The 20,061-nt window shown below is 40.6% G+C and overlaps 1 protein-coding gene across 1 annotated transcript; it reads right to left on the bottom strand.

Moving 5' to 3' along the window:
• Positions 1–7,663: 7,663 nt before the first annotated feature.
• Positions 7,664–17,726, bottom strand: LOC125382655. The gene is made up of 4 exons (XM_048400720.1): positions 17,692–17,726; positions 8,446–8,495; positions 8,164–8,226; positions 7,664–8,031 (listed from the first exon to the last, which is right to left on the bottom strand). The coding sequence occupies exons 1-4, from the start codon at positions 17,724–17,726 to the stop codon at positions 7,664–7,666; spliced, it is 516 nt and encodes a 171-aa protein (XP_048256677.1).
• Positions 17,727–20,061: the final 2,335 nt, after the last annotated feature.

The raw sequence follows: 20,061 nt of genomic DNA, 5'->3' as shown, positions 1-20,061 counted from the left end.
CATATGGAGTCAAAACACGACGTTGAGCTGCACACACCTACCAAGAATAAGAAAATCTGTTGTAACTACCACATGTGAATCATGAATTCAAGCTGAGGATAGCGCATTCCCCTCATCGTTTAATATAGTTTTTTCTCTCTATATGTCATTACTGGGAACGACGGAATGTCCCGTAAGAAAAGTCTTCCAATAGTGCTTCAACCAGTCATACATGCACACATCTAACGCATTTCCGCATATAAACTCTAAACAAAATAGGGGATACGCTGAAATAACGTAAAATGGCCAAGAATGTAAGAGGTATTAGTTTGTCGTAATAGTTGTATGGTAGTAATGAACGAATTTGTAACGCATTACAAGGGGTAGTGAAGTATGACAGCAGATGTTATGACCGCCAACAATGTTGAAGGACGATAGGCATAAGATGGGAAATTTCAAAGTGGACGATTTTGGATCAGTAGTGCGTTATTCCGTTACGATTTGTCAAACATTCATTCACTCCAAGACGCAAACTGCGTATGAATCTCCGAAATGCGATTTGAGGGATCCTGTCCCACTCCTCTTGCTACACCTGGCCAAGTTCGACCAACGCAGTCGGCAGCATATGACGTTGCCTCACACGTCTCCCTATCATGTCCATGACGTGTTCAATGAGGTGAAAGGTCTAGGCTCATTTCTGGCCAGGGTATTTTATGGATGTTGTGCTGCTGGAGGTGAGCATTGACGATTCGTGCACGGTGAACACAGGCGTTGACGTGAAAGACAACAGGTCGACCCCCACGCTTTTGCAAACGAGACAGTAAAGGGTGTCAGTATGTTGTCCCGATAGTTCTGCCATGTGACCCTTCCTTGCACAATATGGAGTGGGGTTCGCTCAGTTATAACCGATCCACCGCCAGATATGTGATGAGGTCTCATGTACACATTGGCTTGACGTTCATTTCGACGTCACCAGACACGACCACGCCTATCAAGGCATTGCAAAGTGAATCGGAACTCATCCGAAAACATGAGACGTGACCAGCGACGATGTCGACGCTGTGTACATCATTGACGTCTGTTGTCTAAGAGTATAAGAGTATATTTGTGAACGTTTTCCTATTTTCATTTGACGTGTCCACAATATTTGAAGCGGGTGCATCTGACGCATCATCAATGTTCAAGTCCAGTACAATTCCCTCTGCCAAAATTACACATTGTCTCATTCCATGCATTTCCTAACGCTAGCTGCCACAGTCAAAACTGTGCCTTCTGTTGGGGCTGTTCTGTACCACCACCATTTTTGACTTACTTTTGAGGCATACATACTGTACAAAGAGTAGCCCCGTGTCCTTCAATAACCAGCGGCCTTGGACATATATCAACCCCAGTGTCTAGAAGCGGATACATCAACTTTAACCCAGGTATCACACACTCGCTGGTGGGCTGGAAGGGTTTTGTGAGTGAGTGAGTTTGGTTTGAACGGTTTTCCCAGTTATTTCACGGCGTGTCAGCGTGATGTTGAAGAGAAACCTCATGTGGTGCAGATCTTATGTGTTTACAACTTTTTAAGACCAACACGCACGGGTATGGTGCTGACAAAACTAGCGACATAATTAGGGCCGACCGGTTTTCGAACCCACGATAATAAGTGCCGCTAGTATACATGTTTATCCTGCATGTAGCATGAAATGTTATCAATGAAAGAACACAAGAAATGGTTTTATGTTATTCATTTAATTAAACACAAATATATTCAAACAAAATACTACAAAACTGATTTTGATTTAAAATTAAAAATGTACACAATTATTTTCATTTTCCATATTTACAGGTATGTACAAATACAAACACATATCTACTCCTCCTCCTCAATCACCTCCAGTCCCCACACAGTGACACGTGACTCCCCCTCCTCACACAGCTGATACTCTGGGGCCACCTCTGCCCCCAACCCTGCCATATCCCCAACCACGTCGCTCCAATTCACACCATTGTCAACACAATATTCAGGATTGAACTTCAGTTCTCGTTCCATGTCCATTTTCTCAGAAATCATGGCTTGAGTTTTTGTCTGCTGGAAGTTGGGCTGCAGAATATCGAGAATGTCTATGCTTGCCATCTCGGCGTGTTCACAGCGGGATAGACGACGGTTGCTTGTCCGCCATGCAGGTTTCTGTGTCCTTATGAAAGCCTTCCACAGGACGTAGACAGTGACTACCACAGCTGAAACAGAATATTAAAGTGTGAATATTAAAATGGGAAACTTTACAAACTGTGAAATGCGTTAAATCTTGATAGTGTGTGATTTTGAGGTACTAAACGATTCAGAAGAGGAGGAAGAGAGAAATAACCTACCAATTCCTGCAGTTATTGCGAGAGTGATAAGACAGATGTTTCCTGGGCAAAACCACGTGACATCTGAAAGAAAACAATCACATGTGTACTATTTCAAACGTAACAAGATGTTCGACCTTTTACATCCTGAGGGACTGATATTGGACATTTCCCATCAGTTATTTAATACGTTTACATAATGATGAGGTATTATATATATGAAATGACATCCAACATAAAATTCAGATACATCAAATATTCATAAATGAACATCAGTTGTCGGTTGCTGTGTAATATACTCACCACGAAAAGAAACGTAGGAGGTGACGTCAGCTGACGAGAGTGTCGTAGTACTGAAACAGAGCGGGTTTAATAAAAAGAGGGATGACATATGGCATAAAGTCATCTTGTAACCATAAAGTCGCTTTGTATAAAGATATCACCATGAAAATAATTTTATTGTGATAAGCTAAATGTCGGGCAAAAGAAAGTATACACCCATGTTTGAAGATGGCTAAAAATGAAACAAACCAAAGTGATTATTAGGGGATGATGTATCCGATATGGATATCATAGTAATGTTTGGACCTTAACTTTGCAGAGTTTCGGCGACTGTTTTCAGTCAAGTAACGATTTGATAACGTGTGTTAATGTTTTGGTCAAATCTATTTTTCAAGTATGCACTTTCCTTTGCCCGTTACATTTACTTTGACATAATGACTCAAAAAGTGTTGAGTTGATATTCTGTCCCAATAATGATTAGTTGTTAGAACTAAGTAAAAATTTGACAATTAAAGGCCCTTATTTGGCTTTGTATGCAACGACAGATACCATCAGGTTTGAGAGTGAGTGAGTTGGGTTTTAATGCCGCTTAAAGCATTATCACGGCGGGGGACACCTACAATATGCTTCACACGTTGTTCACATGTGTGGACTCGAAGCGGGTCTTCGGTTTGACGAGCGAAAACTTAAACCACTGGCCCATACCACTGCCCCCAGCTAAAAACAAGACAATCTTACCTCGTACGAGCCGGTAGAATCCAGTTAGGGGGCATCTTGGTGTTCAAAACGATGGAAAACTCGAAGAGCGTGACAAGTTAGTACCATACGGGCAGACAGCTTTGTCGTGATTGTGACGTCATGGCTCATAGTGACAATTGTGACGTGTAACACCAGTGACGTCACGTGTTTGCGTAGACTTAGCTGGGTTCCATCTTAAGCTGGCTCCCGGCTCCCTTTGCGCGTCGTCAACTTGCGATATTAAAGACGAGGTCCAGCTTAGGTTTCTCTTCATCACATTCCGACGCATTGGTCACTCAGCATAACACCGCTGCCACAAGCTAATTTGCATATCACGTGACCGGACTTTTCTCTTCTTTGTAAACAAACCCGTTTTTTACAGAAATCAGTATAGAACGGACAAATACAAGTATTTGGGGGCGCTTTACATATTGTTTTGCATAATTAGATAGATATGCTACTAAAACTGCGACAGTGAGTTGCATGACAATATTTATACATCAAAGTGACCGTATCGCTAGCTCTCCGTTGGGCTTCGATGACAGCACGTGGAGCCGTACAACCAATGTCAACAAAGGATAACTACTCAAAAACAAGTAGATTTTCACGTACAAGGATACTTTCTTAATGAACCGTAACCATTCTTTGAAATTTGTTTATGAAAATATGTAGACTTGTCAAACATGAAACGGATGAAAAGCATATGCAATATCTTGAATGGACTGTGAAAGATGTGACGAATCGTCACATGGCGCTGGCCTGTGGCAGAGGTACCATGTTGGTCGCATGGAACTCTCGGTAAGAGAGTGACAAAAGATAGACGCGTAGAGAAAGCGAGGAACCAGCCTATGTAAACGATGAGGACTTCATTGTATTATTCATTCCTGAGCAGCTCGTGTTATTCCGGGACAAGTCGTATTTTCGCAAATGACATTCATCGATAGGGGGACGAGTCTTCTTGCGGGTTACGGAAAGGGGCGAGTGGTAACGAATGTAGATTATTGTGAAGCACTAATGGAACGGGCAGTCCTCTATACAGTTATTCCTAGACAGGAGTACAACTCCCATGTGGGTAGGGTGGTCACTGGTCAGACTCGCAGTCTTGGTTGATTGCATTGTCGTATCCCAAATGCGCAGATCGATGCTCATGATGTCAATCACTGGCTTGTCTGGTCCACACTCGATCATTTACAGACCGACGTCATATAGCTGGAATGTGTTCGGCCTTAAACAAAAAACAAACATGCTGAAGGTAACATCTGTGACCCTCCTGGGTGCCATGCACTAGTGGTCGTATGTCCACGGACAATGTATAAATCATCTTCATACAATATGCACGAAGAAAGGACGGCGAATTCAAATGGGCTTCAGCATCGAAAATGTGCAAGATTGGTGATGCGATCGACGGAGAGAAATATTTACTCTCACTTATACTAACTCCGACAACTTTGTGTGGTTGATATAACAGCCACTGTAAACACCAACATGTGAAACAAATCGTTAGTTCTCGACCAGAGCTACTTTCCTGAAATGTGTTTATATCTAACATGTATGAGATATATTCCATCGACATCCAGGTAAACATCAGAAGACTTCCATATCATACCATGCACCAGGTGCTCCGGGAAGATAGGACACGTGCCAAATACATCACCATCATTTAGGCAACTCTACAGCAAAAACTGTCACTGGCTGAACGCGCGATTTACTTTGAGTGCATGTCTTTCGACACTGTGGATAGTTTAATATCAAAGCGTTCCCTGGTTAAGATTATAGCTGATCTGATGGTATGTCACACCTCTACTTGTATGATTTGGCACATCACAACTTTATTTTCCTGATCTTAGCTAATGATATTTGTGTTTACCTCACACACCCCGTACGCGTAAACTAGCTTTGCCTATTGTTTATTGGACCTTTCTAACCATCCTCAGTACTTCTTTGATCTCTTTCAATCGACCTTATAAGTAAAATCTCAATTTACCGGACATCTTTAAAATATCCACGGATCAATTTAGCGTTTCGAATGAGATATATATCATAAATTGTAACTATATGTTGCTGATGTAACTAGGCAGAAATGTAGGCCTAGACGTACCATTAGTGGGTATGTTTCTCATAACGTTTGACTCTTTATCGAATTACTGTGCAGAATGTTTATGAAAGGCCAGGGAGGTACTCCGTAGTTTCAGTGTTTGCAAACAAACATGGCGTCACCACGTCTATGGGTGATCGAGTCAGAATTGACAAATCTTGACTAATAACTGGTATACGTTTTGTTTTATTACTATCAAGATAATGGAAGGATACAGAAACCCAGTTCCTCGCACGTGTAGGCAAATAGATGTAGCGAGGACGCTATCGGGATCTGTTGCCTTTCCAGCTAACTGGAGTCTTTTACATGTGCAGCAACATTGCCCTGGAGAAATAAGCGAAGCACTTTAGCGAATACAGTTGGCATATATACATCCATATCTGTGCCTATGGACCTAAGCGCCTTTGAGGTGTGTGTGTGTGTGTGTGTGTGTGTGTGTCCTTCCCGAGTTTATAACAGTTGAATTTGGCCTAAATTGTACCGTGTTTCATTTTGCCGTCGTAGAGACTAGAGTAGCTTCCCTTTGATAAAGATTGCCTCGAAGGGCGAGCACTGAGTAAGTTGAAAACATGTGTAGGCATTTGCCGTTTTGACTTGCAATGTTTATGTACTGTTGTCAGAGATAAGAGAACAAATTAGACCATACGTTTGAGGATAACATTATGATAATTATCTTACGCATATTCCAGGAAAACTGGCAATGTTCAGATACTGCTGTCGACGATTAAGAACGGAACTTTCTTAATCAATTTACACACAAACCATTTGGAAAGCTCACCTATTTAATGAAATCATACATAGGAAAATTAAATTGCGAGAAGCTCGAAAATCGAACTTTCCACATGGAGTCAAAACACGACTCGAGTTGCACACACCCATCCATTATAACTACCACATGTGTGTCATGAACTCAAGCTGCGGTTACCGCATTCACCTCATCGTTTAAATTAGTTTTTTTTCTATATGTCATTACAGGGAACGACGGAATGTCCTGTATGAATAGTGTGTTGTCTCGTCATACTTGCATATTTCAAAGTTAAACGTATTTCCGCATATATACTCTTTCAAAAAAGACCGCCTCCGTGGTCTAGTGGTAGAGCGTCCGCTGTGAAAGCGAAGGTCCGGGGTTCGATCCCCGGTCACATCATACCAAAAGATGTTAAAAGATGGTTCTTGTTGTTACCCTATCTGGCGCTCAGCATAAGGGGCTAAAACAATCTGGTCGGCTCAGAGTCAGTATACTGTGTCAGGGAGGGGTATTCATGTTAAACTGCGGCAATAGTTTAAACACACACACACACACACACACACACACACAAGGTGAACACGGGCAAGGTGAATTGGGACTAATCTGAAAACATGACACTATATAGTTTAAGAGTATACAATATGGAAGGTTTTCCTATTTTTATTTGACTTGGCCACAAGAATTAAAGGGGGTGCTAACGCAATATCACTTTATAAATCCTGTACAATTCCCTCCGCCATAATTACCATTGTATCATTCAATGCATTTCCTAAACGCTAGCTGCCACAGTCGAAACTGCTCACGTGTATACAGTGCCTTCTGTTGTGGTTGTTCTGTACAGCGAGACAGCACCATTGGTGACTTACTACTGTACTGTATAAAGAGTTACCCGGTGTCCTACAATAACCAGGGGCCTCGATCAGTGTCTGGAAGCGGATACAACATCAACTTTGGCCCAGGAATCACTCACTCACTCACTCACTCACTGGTAGGCTGGAAGGGTATTATGAGTGAGTGAGTTGGGTTAACACTTCTTTGAACAGTTTTCTCAGTCATATCACGCCGTGTCAGCGAGATGTGGAAGAGAAACCCGATGTAATGCAGATCTTAGGCGTTTACCGTTTAGGTAAGACCCACACGCACGGGTATGGTGCTGACAAAACTAGCGACATAATCAGGGCCAACCGGGATTCGAACCCACGATAATAAGCTTCTAAAAATCGCCAAAGGGACACAACTCTGCACTGCGAAATGCGGCGCCTTTGAAGACTGAGCCACCCGTGCCGCCAGTATACATGTATCCTCCATGTAGCATGAAAAGTTATCAATTAAAGAACACAAGAAATGGTTTTATGTTATTCATTTAATTAAACACAATATATTCAAACGAAATAATACAAAACTGATTTTGATTTAAAATTAAAAATGTACACAATTATTTTCATTTTCCATATTTACAGGTATGTACAAATACAAACACATATCTACTCCTCCTCCTCAATCACCTCCAGTCCCCACACAGTGACACGTGACTCCCCCTCCTCACACAGCTGATACTCTGGGGCCACCTCTGCCCCCACCCCTGCCATATCCCCAACCACGTCGCTCCAGTTCACACCATTGTCCACACAATATTCAGGATTGAACTTCAGTTCTCGTTCCATGTCCATTTTCTCAGAAATCATGGCTTGGGTTTTTGTCTGCTGGAAGTTGGGCTGCAGAATATCGAGAATGTCTATGCTTGCCATCTCGGCGTGTTCACAGCGGGATAGACGACGGTTGCTTGTCCGCCATGCAGGTTTCTGTGTCCTTATGAAAGCCTTCCACAGGACGTAGACAGTGACTACCACAGCTGAAACAGAATATTAAAGTGTGAATATTAAAATGGGAAACTTTACAAACTGTGAAATGCGTTAAATCTTGATAGTGTGTGATTTTGAGGTACTAAACGATTCAGAAGAGGAGGAAGAGAGAAATAACCTACCAATTCCTGCAATTATTGCGAGAGTGATAAGACAGATGTTTCCTGGGCAAAACCACGTGACATCTGAAAGAAAACAATCACATGTGTACTATTTCAAACGTAACAAGATGTTCGACCTTTTACATCCTGAGGGACTGATATTGGACATTTCCCATCAGTTATTTAATACGTTTACATAATGATGAGGTATTATATATATGAAATGACATCCAACATAAAATTCAGATACATCAAATATTCATAAATGAACATCAGTTGTCGGTTGCGGTGTAATATACTCACCACGAAAAGAAACGTAGGAGGTGACGTCAGCTGACGAGAGTGTCGTAGTACTGAAACAGAGCGGGTTTAATAAAAAGAGGGATGACATATGGCATAAAGTCATCTTGTAACCATATAGTCGTTTTGAATAAAGATAATACCATGAAAATAATTTATTGTGATAAGCTAAATGTCGGACAAAAGAAAGTATACACCCATGTTTGAAGATGGCTAAAAATGAAACAAACCAAAGTGATTAATAGGGGATGATGTATTCGATATGGATATCATAGTAATGTTTGGACCTTAACTTGGCAGAGTTTTGGCGACTGTTTTCAGCCATGTAACGATTTGATAACGTGTGTTAATGTTTTGGTCAAATCTATTTTTCAAGTATGCACTTTCCTTTGCCCGTTACTTTTACTTTGACATAATGACCAAAAGTGTTGAGTTGATATTCTGTCCCAATAATGATTAGTTATTAAAACTAAGTAATAATGTGACAATGAAAGGCCCTTATTTGGATTTATATGCAACGACTGATACCATCAGAGTTGAGTGAGTGAGTTGGGTTTTAATGCCGCTTCAAGCATTAACACGGCGGGGGACACCTACAATATGCTTCACACGTTGTACCCATGTGGGGACTCGAAGCGTGTCTTCGGTTTGACGAGCGAAAACTTAACCCACTGGCCCATACCACTGTCCCCAGCAAAATCAAGACAATCTTACCTCGTACCAGCCGGTAGAATCCAGTTAGGAGGCATCTTGGTGTTCAAAACGACTGAAAACTCGAAGAGCGTGACAAGTTAGTACCATACGGGCAGACAGCTTTGTCGTGATTGTGACGTCATGGCTCATAGTGACAATTGTGACGTGTAACACCAGTGACCAGGTAAGCTGGTTCCCGGCTCCCTATGCGCGTCGTCAACTTGCGCCAAGCTAGGAGCCGGTACAGGCCAAAATAAAAAACACTCAGCGTGTTTATCATTCGTGACCAACTCGTGTTATTCCGGGACAAGCCGAATTACGACTCGTGCCCCTCTCGTGGCCATTTTTGCGACCGGGTTCCGTCTTAGCGCAAACGGGCATACCTAAAATAGTTGTCAACTCATTGCGTTATGGTTCACAAATATTTCCCAATATATTATATATATTTCAGATGCAATTTATAGCACATCTGGTCAGGCGGAATTATACAGTATGATGGAACACATTTGACTGTGTCTTGGGTAAAATTTTAGATGCAAGACATATGTAAAATTAAAAATTATTTCTGAGGGATTCTTTTACGAAGAACTTGAAATCATACGCGCATTCTGATTGGTTTGTCGTATTTTCGCACATAACATTCATCGATAGGGGGACGAGTCTTCTTGCAGGTTACGGAAAGGGGCGAGTTGTGACGAATGCGTGTTTATTTGACGTCACATCCGGTGATTTTCAAAAATGGCTACGCTAATACCGATACAGGGGAGGGAGGGACACACCTGTGAAAAGCGTGTCATCTTGCGTTTGCTGTGGTTAAACCAAAATCTGATGGCGGGCAATTTTATAGAGTGGAAAATAGACAAACAAAATCAACTGACAACAGTCTCGCTAATCTTTTGGAGCGCTAAGGCAGATTAAAAGTGGTTCATGGGTTGAATTCTAAGTGAAGACAGAAAATATTTAAAAAAATGTATTTCTGAAATTCGATGATTCTGTTTGCGTTTGTATATTCACATAAACCTAAAACAATTAGATCCTGCCCTCTAAATGGTTAAAAGAGCTGCATTGTTGACATATTTATTTACAAGAATTCACTTCTAGATTTTGGAGCACCTTTAGAATACGGTACTGAATTCTAAAGGTAGGCCGAAGATTTTATAGATTTTCGGGCAACGAGGTCCATTTACACCTTGTCCAGAATGAAGGCTTACAAAATTCCTAAAAATGTTATGAAGTAGAGAAACTGACACAGGCTTTCCCCTTGGATGATAGAGGGATATATTTGTCCCCTCTCCAACCCTCACTGTGAAGTGGAATAAAATTCAAACTGCAGCAGTCACAGTCCGTCATATTGGATAGTGTTTACAAAATCACGTTTCACGTATACCGGTTATGAGATGACTGTAACATCACATTAATTTTATACTCAGCTGCGATACATACATCCTTGAATTCTTCATACAGAGTAGAATCAAATGACACATGGTCCTTGTCACCAATACAAAGTGTGTAGATGAAATCAATCAAAATAAATTAGGTGTGAAAACGAACGCTGTGCTCGAAAAACTACACTTGTTTGAAATGTAAACAGAGCAAAATTCAGATTTTACACAGTGTAGCATTTTCTCCTATTTTGAACTATCCATTCGTCTATTCATTGAATACATTGGCACAACAATTTCAGAATATGCATGGGAAGAGAATCGTATGAAGAATTAGGGAACTAAAAATAGATACATTGCAATGGTTGATATTTTCAACAGAAATTGTCAAAATTTCCGTCCTGTGTGACGCCATGACTGACGCAAAATCACGCACAACGACAACGGTATTTATCGGAATTTCTGACTATTTCCGTTGGTTTCAATGAAAAATATCACAACAAATGACAGTACACTAATTGTCGGAATGTTTCTGATTACTTACATGTCACATTTATGCATGCACGATTCCTGAATCAACGAAAGTCCCATCTTAAAATCCCGCGTACTGTTGACAGTGAACACGCCATTTTGTAAAAGTCGGTCACCGGTAGTGATGTCATACGCCAACGTTGTTGAACATATTAGGTAATTTCTTGGAGGTGAAGGTCCTTGAACAATGTTGAATGAAAGCACACACGATCATTGTTTCCTGCTGTTTACAGTTATAATTATTTTGTAGATTTTTCATATCTTTCATACATTTTTTCGCCTACTTTGGATATTTGTCAATGTTCGATATGATATTATACGTAGATCTAGGCCACAACCTTTACCTCTACCTTTGATAATCTCCTGTTTGTTTGGACAAGAAATTGATAAGTTTATATATATAGTGTTGTATACGATATTTCTTTAATCTGGACAGTGTTACATCATTACCTTACGTTGAGTCACATATTTTTGACAATGCAGTTAATAATGAACTGTACAATGTGCAGAAATGTTTTTATTATGCTAAATATTGAGATATGCAAGACAACAATGCCCGAGACGAGGTAAGAGAACCTCTTCTCTCTGATTGTTTGGGGATAGTTGTAATGCATTAATAAAAGGTTCGATGCCACAGAGATAACTCCTTTTGAGGATGATGCCCATGTCTGTCATGTTCAGTAATATGGAAAGCAGTTTTCTAAGAACGCATACCATAAGACCCCATACCATCTTTACAACGATCTTGAAAATTATCAACATAATCACTTAACACAAGTTTGATTTATGTAAATAGTTACTAAATACCATCCATGTTTAAAAGAAAATCGACACCTGGACGCACCCAGGTGCAATCTTAGACTACATTACTACTATAGTATTATTTGTAACACTTTGAAACGGAATGTCACCTTCATACTGCTGTCACTCAGCTACAACGTTGTACAAAGTTAGAAGTGATGACTGGGTGAATGAATAGAAACCATCCATTATGATTCTGCCCATTTGTTGAGTAATGGACATTGACTTATTTCGTTGGTATTAATAATTGTATTGCATTTGAATGTTGTTTAAAAATATATAGCTAGAAAATATCAACATCGGCCATGGTTAATTGCTATTCTATTCCAATTTCAATATTTTCAACAGAGGTTTTATCATTTTAAACGTAATCATCCAATAAATATATTGCAACCACATACGAGTCGTACAACACATTTCTATTTTGTCAGAAGAGTCACATCATATTTATTACGAGTTATTCTTTATTCCTTAAATGGAACACCAACCCTCTTAAAATAAACTTTTTCGACGTCATGGAATGGAAAGACAAAGTTAGGAATATTTTCAATGCGACATTTATACTTTATGGGTGGCTCTACATATGTCGACATATATAAACTTCCTACATGCGTATCTCGTTCAAATACGTGAGAAAATTTTATTCGCTCAAAGATTTCTGACAAGTGTATGATAAATATTTTTCTCGCATAGCACAATTTCGGGGTGTAAACGAAATGTTCATGCAAAGAATACGCTAGACTATGTTTACTATCATTTCTCTTACATATCGATATCATGGACGTAAAATATATGAAGAAAATAATTTTGGAAATTTAATTTCCTACAATTAATTACAATTTAAAGTTTGAAGGTCTTTCCTGCACCCGACGGTGGCACATCTAACAAAATGACTTAAAGTAGTTTGTGACGTTTCTCAGTGGAGGCTTTTGTAGAAGGGTAGCGCGTCGTCTTAAAATAGCGACCAATGAAAAATTACATAACATAGTGTATGTTTAATATTTCGAAGGCGCTCACAGCCATCGTCTCATTGGCCTGTACCGGCTCCTATACTGTGATATTGGAGACGGGGCCCAGCTTAGTGGCAGAGGTACCTTGTTGGTCGCATGGAACTCTGGGTAGGAGAGTGACAAAAGATAGATGCGTAGAGAAAGTGAGGAACCAGCCTATGTAAACGATGAGGACGTCATTGTATTATTCATTCGTGACCAGCTCGTGTTATTCCGGGACAAGTCGTATTTTCGCAAGTGACATTCATCGATAGGGGGACGAGTCTTCTTGCGGGTTACGGAAAGGGGCGAGTGGTGACGAATGTGGATTATTGTGTTTCCCTAATGGAACGGGCAGTCCTCTATACAGTTATTCCTAGACAGGAGTACAACTCCCATGTTTTCAACACAGAGTGCATGTGGAGCTGTTGATGGACTTAACGCAAATATGAAATTAGGCAGAGATGTAGAAATATAATTTGCTCATGACATAAGCAGATATGCAGGGTTTGTGTGTACACTAGTCATACCCTGTACTCCACGTAAACGATTATGTGTGTTTATTATATGCAACTGATGTTGAGAATGGCTGCACAGGAAGTCATGAATTTATACTGCAAAATTTGGCAACAAAATAATTTGTGCCACGAAAACATGGTAACCAAACTAATCTGCCTACAGTCCGAATGCCATGGCATATATTAGTTTATTGGTAAAGCCATGATATCAATCACCATTTTTTACCATGCGGAAGATGCAAATTGGATCAGATTCGGATTGAGAACGGGAGAATGGGGACGAATTCGGCTGGAAACGGTTGAATCGGGACGCTTCCTGAAAAATATCTGTTTGTTTGTGAATTTCTCGCCGCCATGAATAACAGGATCTTGATCAGACTTTGATGAATTTTAATCGGGAATGGTCCTATCAAGGACGGCAGTAACAATCCTGAATGCGTGACTGAGCCCTAAAGGACTGGCTTGGATTGGATTGCCTCGAAGTGCGATCAGTGACAAAGTTGAAAATCATGGATAAGCGATTGCCGTTTTGACCTGCAATGATTATGTACTGTTGTGAGAGATAAGAGAACAAATTAGACGATACAATTTGAGGATAACATAATGATGACTATTTTACACATATGCCAGGAAAACTTGCAATGTTTAGGTACTGTTGTCATAGATGATAATTACAGTTTCGACTATTAAGAACGGAATTTTCTTAAATATTTTACGAGCAAACCATTTGGAAAACTCTTTATTTATGGTCATAAATTAGAGAGGTTATCACGCGGGTGTGTTTTGGATTGATAAATGTCCTAAATTGGTAATATTCATCGTCTTCACTCCAACCACAGGACATTTACCATCCCACAGCACACCCTATTTGTATAACTTTGTATGGAATCGAACTTTCCATGTGGAGTCAAAACACGACGTCGAGCTGCACACACCTACCAAGAATAAGATAATCTGTTGTAACTACCACATGTGTATCATGAATTCAAGCTGCCGTTACTGCATTCCCCTCATCGTTTAATATAGTTTTTTCTCTGAATATGTCATTACTGGGAACGACGGAATGTCCCGTAAGAAAAGCCTTCCAATAGTGCTCTAACCAGTCATACATGCACACATCGAACGTATTTCCGCATATATACTCTAAACAAAATAGGGGATACGCGGAAATAACGTAAAATGTCCAAGAATGTAAGAGATATTAGTTGTAGTAATAGTTATCAGTGGTATCTTAGTGGGCTAGCACTATAAATCGGCATTAGTCCAGACTAGGACTGGCGTTCATTTCGACGTCACCAGACACGACCACGCCTATCAAGGCATTGCAAAGTGAATCGGAACTCATCCGAAAACATGAGACGTGACCAGCGACGATGTCGACGCTGTGTACATCATTGACGTCTGTTGTCTATATATAGAAGGGGTGAGGGGCGGCACAACACGTGGCCGTCGAGTATGGAGATGAGCTGCTGTAGGCGATTTCTAATCGCCTGACCCGTACCTCGTATTTCAGTAGCCTGACGAAAGTTTGTAGCTGTTTGATTCACCCTTTGAGCTCAATTTCTTAGAGCCTGGTTGCGGATCAATCGATCCCGTATTCTTGTCGTTGACCTGGGACGCCCTAAACGGGGAAGATCGTCAACATTTTGGGTTTGGTGGTACCATTGCCATAGTCTTAACATTGAACGTATTGACTTCTGTAAGATTCCAGCATGCCAATAGCCTTCGACGCTCCGCGCGATGCAGACGATGAATCGCAAGTTAACTGACAAACATTGAAATTTTCAATGTAATCAAGTGAATCACAACTGTATGATAAGAATCAATAGGATTGACATAAATAATGGTCCACAGAGACCACTCGACCTTCCTTGAAAGCGTCAAAATCAGGAATGACGCCCTACGAACGTGTGTGGTGCTACTCCGTGTAGCACGTGCAAACTATAGGATGTGTTCTGATGTCAAGTTTCACAGACAAATCTGTTCTTGCATAGGATGTTTGTCGGCAACACTTATCTTTGTTCTAATACTTGGTATTAATATTTATATTCCATTACCCCCAACTGTGTTTTAAGAGTATATTTGTGAACCTTTTCCTATTTTCATTTGACGTGTCCACAATATTTGAAGTGGGTGCATCTGACGCATCATCAATGTTCAAGTCCAGTACAATTCCCTCTGCCAAAATCACACATTGTCTCATTCCATGCATTTCCTAAACACTAGCTGCCACAGTCAAAACTGTGCCTTCTGTTGGGGCTGTTCTGTACCACCACCATTTTTGACTTACTTTTGGGGCATACATACTGTACAAAGAGTTGCCCCGTGTCCTTCAATAACCAGCGGCCTTGGACATATATCAACCCCAGTGTCTAGAAGCGGATACATCAACTTTAACCCAGGTATCACATACTCGCTGGTGGGCTGGAAGGGTTCTGTGAGTGAGTGAGTTTGGTTTGAACGGTTTTCCCAGTCATTTCACGGCGTGTCAGCGTGATGTGGTAGAGAAACCTCATGTGGTGCAGATCTTATGCGTTTACAACTTTTTAAGACCCACACGCACGGGTATGGTGCTGACAAAACTAGTGACATAATTAGGGCCGACCGGTTTTCGAACCCACGATAATAAGTGCCGCCAGTATACATGTGTATCCTGCATGTAGCATGAAATGTTATCAATGAAAGAACACAAGAAATGGTTTTATGTTATTCATTTAATTAAACACAAATATATTCAAACAAAATAATACAAAACTGATTTTGATTTAAAATTAAAAATGTACACAATTATTTTCATTTTCCATATTTACATGTAAGTACAAATACAAACACATTTCTACTCCTCCTCCTCAATCACCTCCAGTCCCCACACAGTGACACGTGACTCCCCCTCCTCACACAGCTGATACTCTGGGGCCACCTCTGCCCCAACCCCTGCCATATCCCCAACCACGTCGCTCCAATTCACACCATTGTCCACACAATATTCAGGATTGAACTTCAGTTCTCGTTCCATGTCCATTTTCTCAGAAATCAAGGCTTGGGTTTTTGTCTGCTGGAAGTTGGGCTGCAGAATATCGAGAATGTCTATGCTTGCCATCTCGGCGTGTTCACAGCGGGATAGACGACGGTTGCTTGTCCGCCATGCAGGTTTCTGTGTCCTTATGAAAGCCTTCCACAGGACGTAGACAGTGACTACCACAGCTGAAACAGAATATTAAAGTGTGAATATTAAAATGGGGAACTTTACAAACTGTGAAATGCGTTAAATCTTGATAGTGTGTGATTTTGAGGTACTAAACGATTCAGAAGAGGAGGAAGAGAGAAATAACCTACCAATTCCTGCAATTATTGCGAGAGTGATAAGACAGATGTTTCCTGGACAAAACCACGTGACATCTGAAAGAAAACAATCACATATGTACTATTTCAAACGTAACAAGATGATCGACCTTTTACATCATGAGGGACTGATATTGGATATTTCCCATCAGTTATTTAATACGTTTACATAATGATGAGGTATTATGTATATGAAATGACATCCAACATAAAATTCAGATACATCAAATATTCATAAATGAACATCAGTTGTCGGTTGCTGTGTAATATACTCACCACGAAAAGAAACGTAGGAGGTGACGTCAGCTGACGAGATTGTCGTAGTACTGAAACAGAGCGGGTTTAATAAAAAGAGGGATGACATATGGCATAAAGTCATCTTGTAACCATAAAGTCGCTTTGAATAAAGATATCACCATGAAAATTATTTTATTGTGATAAGCTAAATGTCGGACAAAAGAAAGTATACACCCATGTTTGAAGATGGCTAAAAATGAAACAAACCAAAGTGATTATTAGGGGATGATGTATTCGATATGGATATCATAGTAATGTTTGGACCTTAACTTTGCAGAGTTTCGGCGACTGTTTTCAGTCAAGTAACGATTTGATAACGTGTGTTAATGTTTTGGTCAAATCTGTTTTTCAAGTATGCACTTTCCTTTGTCCGTTACATTTACTTTGACATAATGACTCAAAAAGTGTTGAGTTGATATTCTGTCCCAATAATGATTAGTTGTTAGAACTAAGTAAAAATGTGACAATTAAAGGCCCTTTTTTGGCTTTATATGCAACGACAGATACCATCAGGTTTGAGAGTGAGTGAGTTGGGTTTTAATGCCGCTTCAAGCATTATCACGGCGGGGGACACCTACAATATGCTTCACACGTTGTTCACAAGTGTGAACTCGAAGCGGGTCTTCGGTTTGACGAGCGAAAACGTAACCCACTGGCCCATACCACTGCCCCCAGCTGAAAACAAGACAATCTTACCTCGTACGAGCCGGTAGAATCCAGTTAGGAGGCATCTTGGTGTTCAAAACGACTGAAAACTCGAAGAGCGTGACAAGTTAGTACCATACGGGCAGACAGCTTTGTCGTGATTGTGACGTCATGGCTCATAGTGACAATTGTGACGTGTAACACCAGTGACGTCACGTGTTTGCGTAGATTTAGCTGGGTTCCATCTTAAGCTGGCTCCCGGCTCCCTTTGCGCGTCGTCATTTTGCGATATTAAAGACGAGGTCCAGCTTAGGTTTCTCTTCATCACATTCCGACGCAGTGGTGACTCAGCATAACACCGCTGCCATGAGCTAATTTGCATATCACGTGACCGGACTTTTTTCTTGTTTGTAAACAAACCCGTTTTTTACAGAAATCAGTATAGAACGGACAAATACAAGTTTTTGGGGGCGCTTTACATATTGTTTTGCATAATTATATAGATATGCTACTACAACTGCGACAGTGAGTTGTATGACAATATATATTTATACATCAAAGTGACCGTATCGCTAGCTCTCCGTTGGGCTTCGATGACAGCACATGGAGCCGTACAACCAATGTAAACAAAGGATAACTACGCAAAAACAAGTAGATTTTCACGTATAAGGATACTTTCTTAATGAACCGTAACCATTCTTTGACATTTGTTTATGAAAATATGTAGACTTGTCAAACATGAAACGGATGAAAAGCATATGCAATATCTTGAATGGACTGTGAAATATGTGACGAATCGTCACATGGCGCTGGCCTGTGGCAGAGGTACCATGTTGGTCGCATGGAACTCTTGGTAAGAGAGTGACAAAAGATAGACGCGTAGAGAAAGCGAGGAACCAGCCTATGTAAACGATGAGGACGTCATTGTATTATTCATTCCTGAGCAGCTCGTGTTATTCCGGGACAAGTCGTTTTTTCGCAAGTGACATTCATCGGTAGGGGGACGAGTCTTCTTGCGGGTTACGGAAAGGGGCAAGTGGTGACGAATGTAGATTATTGTGTTGCACTAATGGAACGGGCAGTCCTCTATACAGTTATTGCTAGACAGGAGTACAACTCCCATGTGGGTAGGGTGGTCACTGGTCAGACTCGCAGACTTGGTTGATTGTATTGTCGTATTCCAAATGCGCAGATCGATGCTCATGATGTCAATCACTGGCTTGTCTGGTCCACACTCGATCATTTACAGACCGACGTCATAAAGCTGGAATGTGTTTGGCCTTAAAAAAACAAACAAACATGCTGGAGGTAACATCTGTGACCCTCCTGGGTGCCATGCAATGCAATGATCATGGCGAGTCAAATATTCCTGAATTTGGAAGAACGTATGCTTTTTCTTGAGCCAACTGTACATGCACTGTAACCCCGACTTTCGGTCGACAGATTGCAGAAATAGGGCAGGACATGAAATAATTCCAACCCGTTAGCCCTAGTGACGTGATCGTTTACAATAATTCGTTAGGGCAATTTTTAGTGATATTGTCGTTATCTTGGTTGAAATTTGTTTCTCTTAACGGCAGATATTTGAAATATAAGTACCACTGTAAGGCTTTGACGATTGGTTCCATGGTACATACCACTCGGACTATACACTAGTGGTCGTATGTCCACGCACAATGTATAAATCATCTTCATACAATATGCACGAGGAAAGGACCGCGAATTCAAATGAGCTTCAGCTTGGAAAATGTGCAAAAGTAGTGATGCGATCGACGGAAAGAAATATTTACTCTCACTTATACTAACTCCGACAACTTTGTGTGGTTGATATAACAGCCACTGTAAACACCGACATGTGAAACAAATCGTTAGTTCTCGACCAGAGCTACTTTCCTGCAATGTGTTTATATCTAACATGCATGAGATATATTCCATCGACATCCAGGTAAACATCAGAAGACTTCCATATCATGCCATGCACCAGGTGCTCCGGGAAGATAGGACACGTGCCAAATACATCACCATCATTTAGGCAACTCTACAGTAAAAACTGTCACTGGCTGAACGCGCGATTTACTTTGAGTGCACGTCTTTCGACACTGTGGCTAGTTTAATATCAAAGCGTTCCCTGGTTAAGATTATAGCTGATCTGATGGTATGTCACACCTCTACTTGTATGATTTGGCACATCACAACTTTATTTTCCTGATCTTAGCTAATGATATTTGTGTTTACCTCACACACCCCGTACGCGTAAACTAGCTTTGCCTATTGTTTATTGGACCTTTCTAACCATCCTCAGTACTTCTTTGATCTCTTTCAATCGACCTTATAAGTAAAATCTCAATTTACCGGACATCTTTAAAATATCCACGGATCAATTTAGCGTTTCGAATGAGATATATATCATAAATTGTAACT

Source organism: Haliotis rufescens, unplaced genomic scaffold (assembly GCF_023055435.1).
Source record: "Haliotis rufescens isolate VD_foot unplaced genomic scaffold, xgHalRufe1.0.p SCAF_20, whole genome shotgun sequence".
In the NCBI taxonomy this organism is placed as follows: Eukaryota; Metazoa; Mollusca; class Gastropoda; order Lepetellida; family Haliotidae; genus Haliotis; species Haliotis rufescens.
This window is presented reverse-complemented; position numbering and strand designations above follow the sequence as displayed.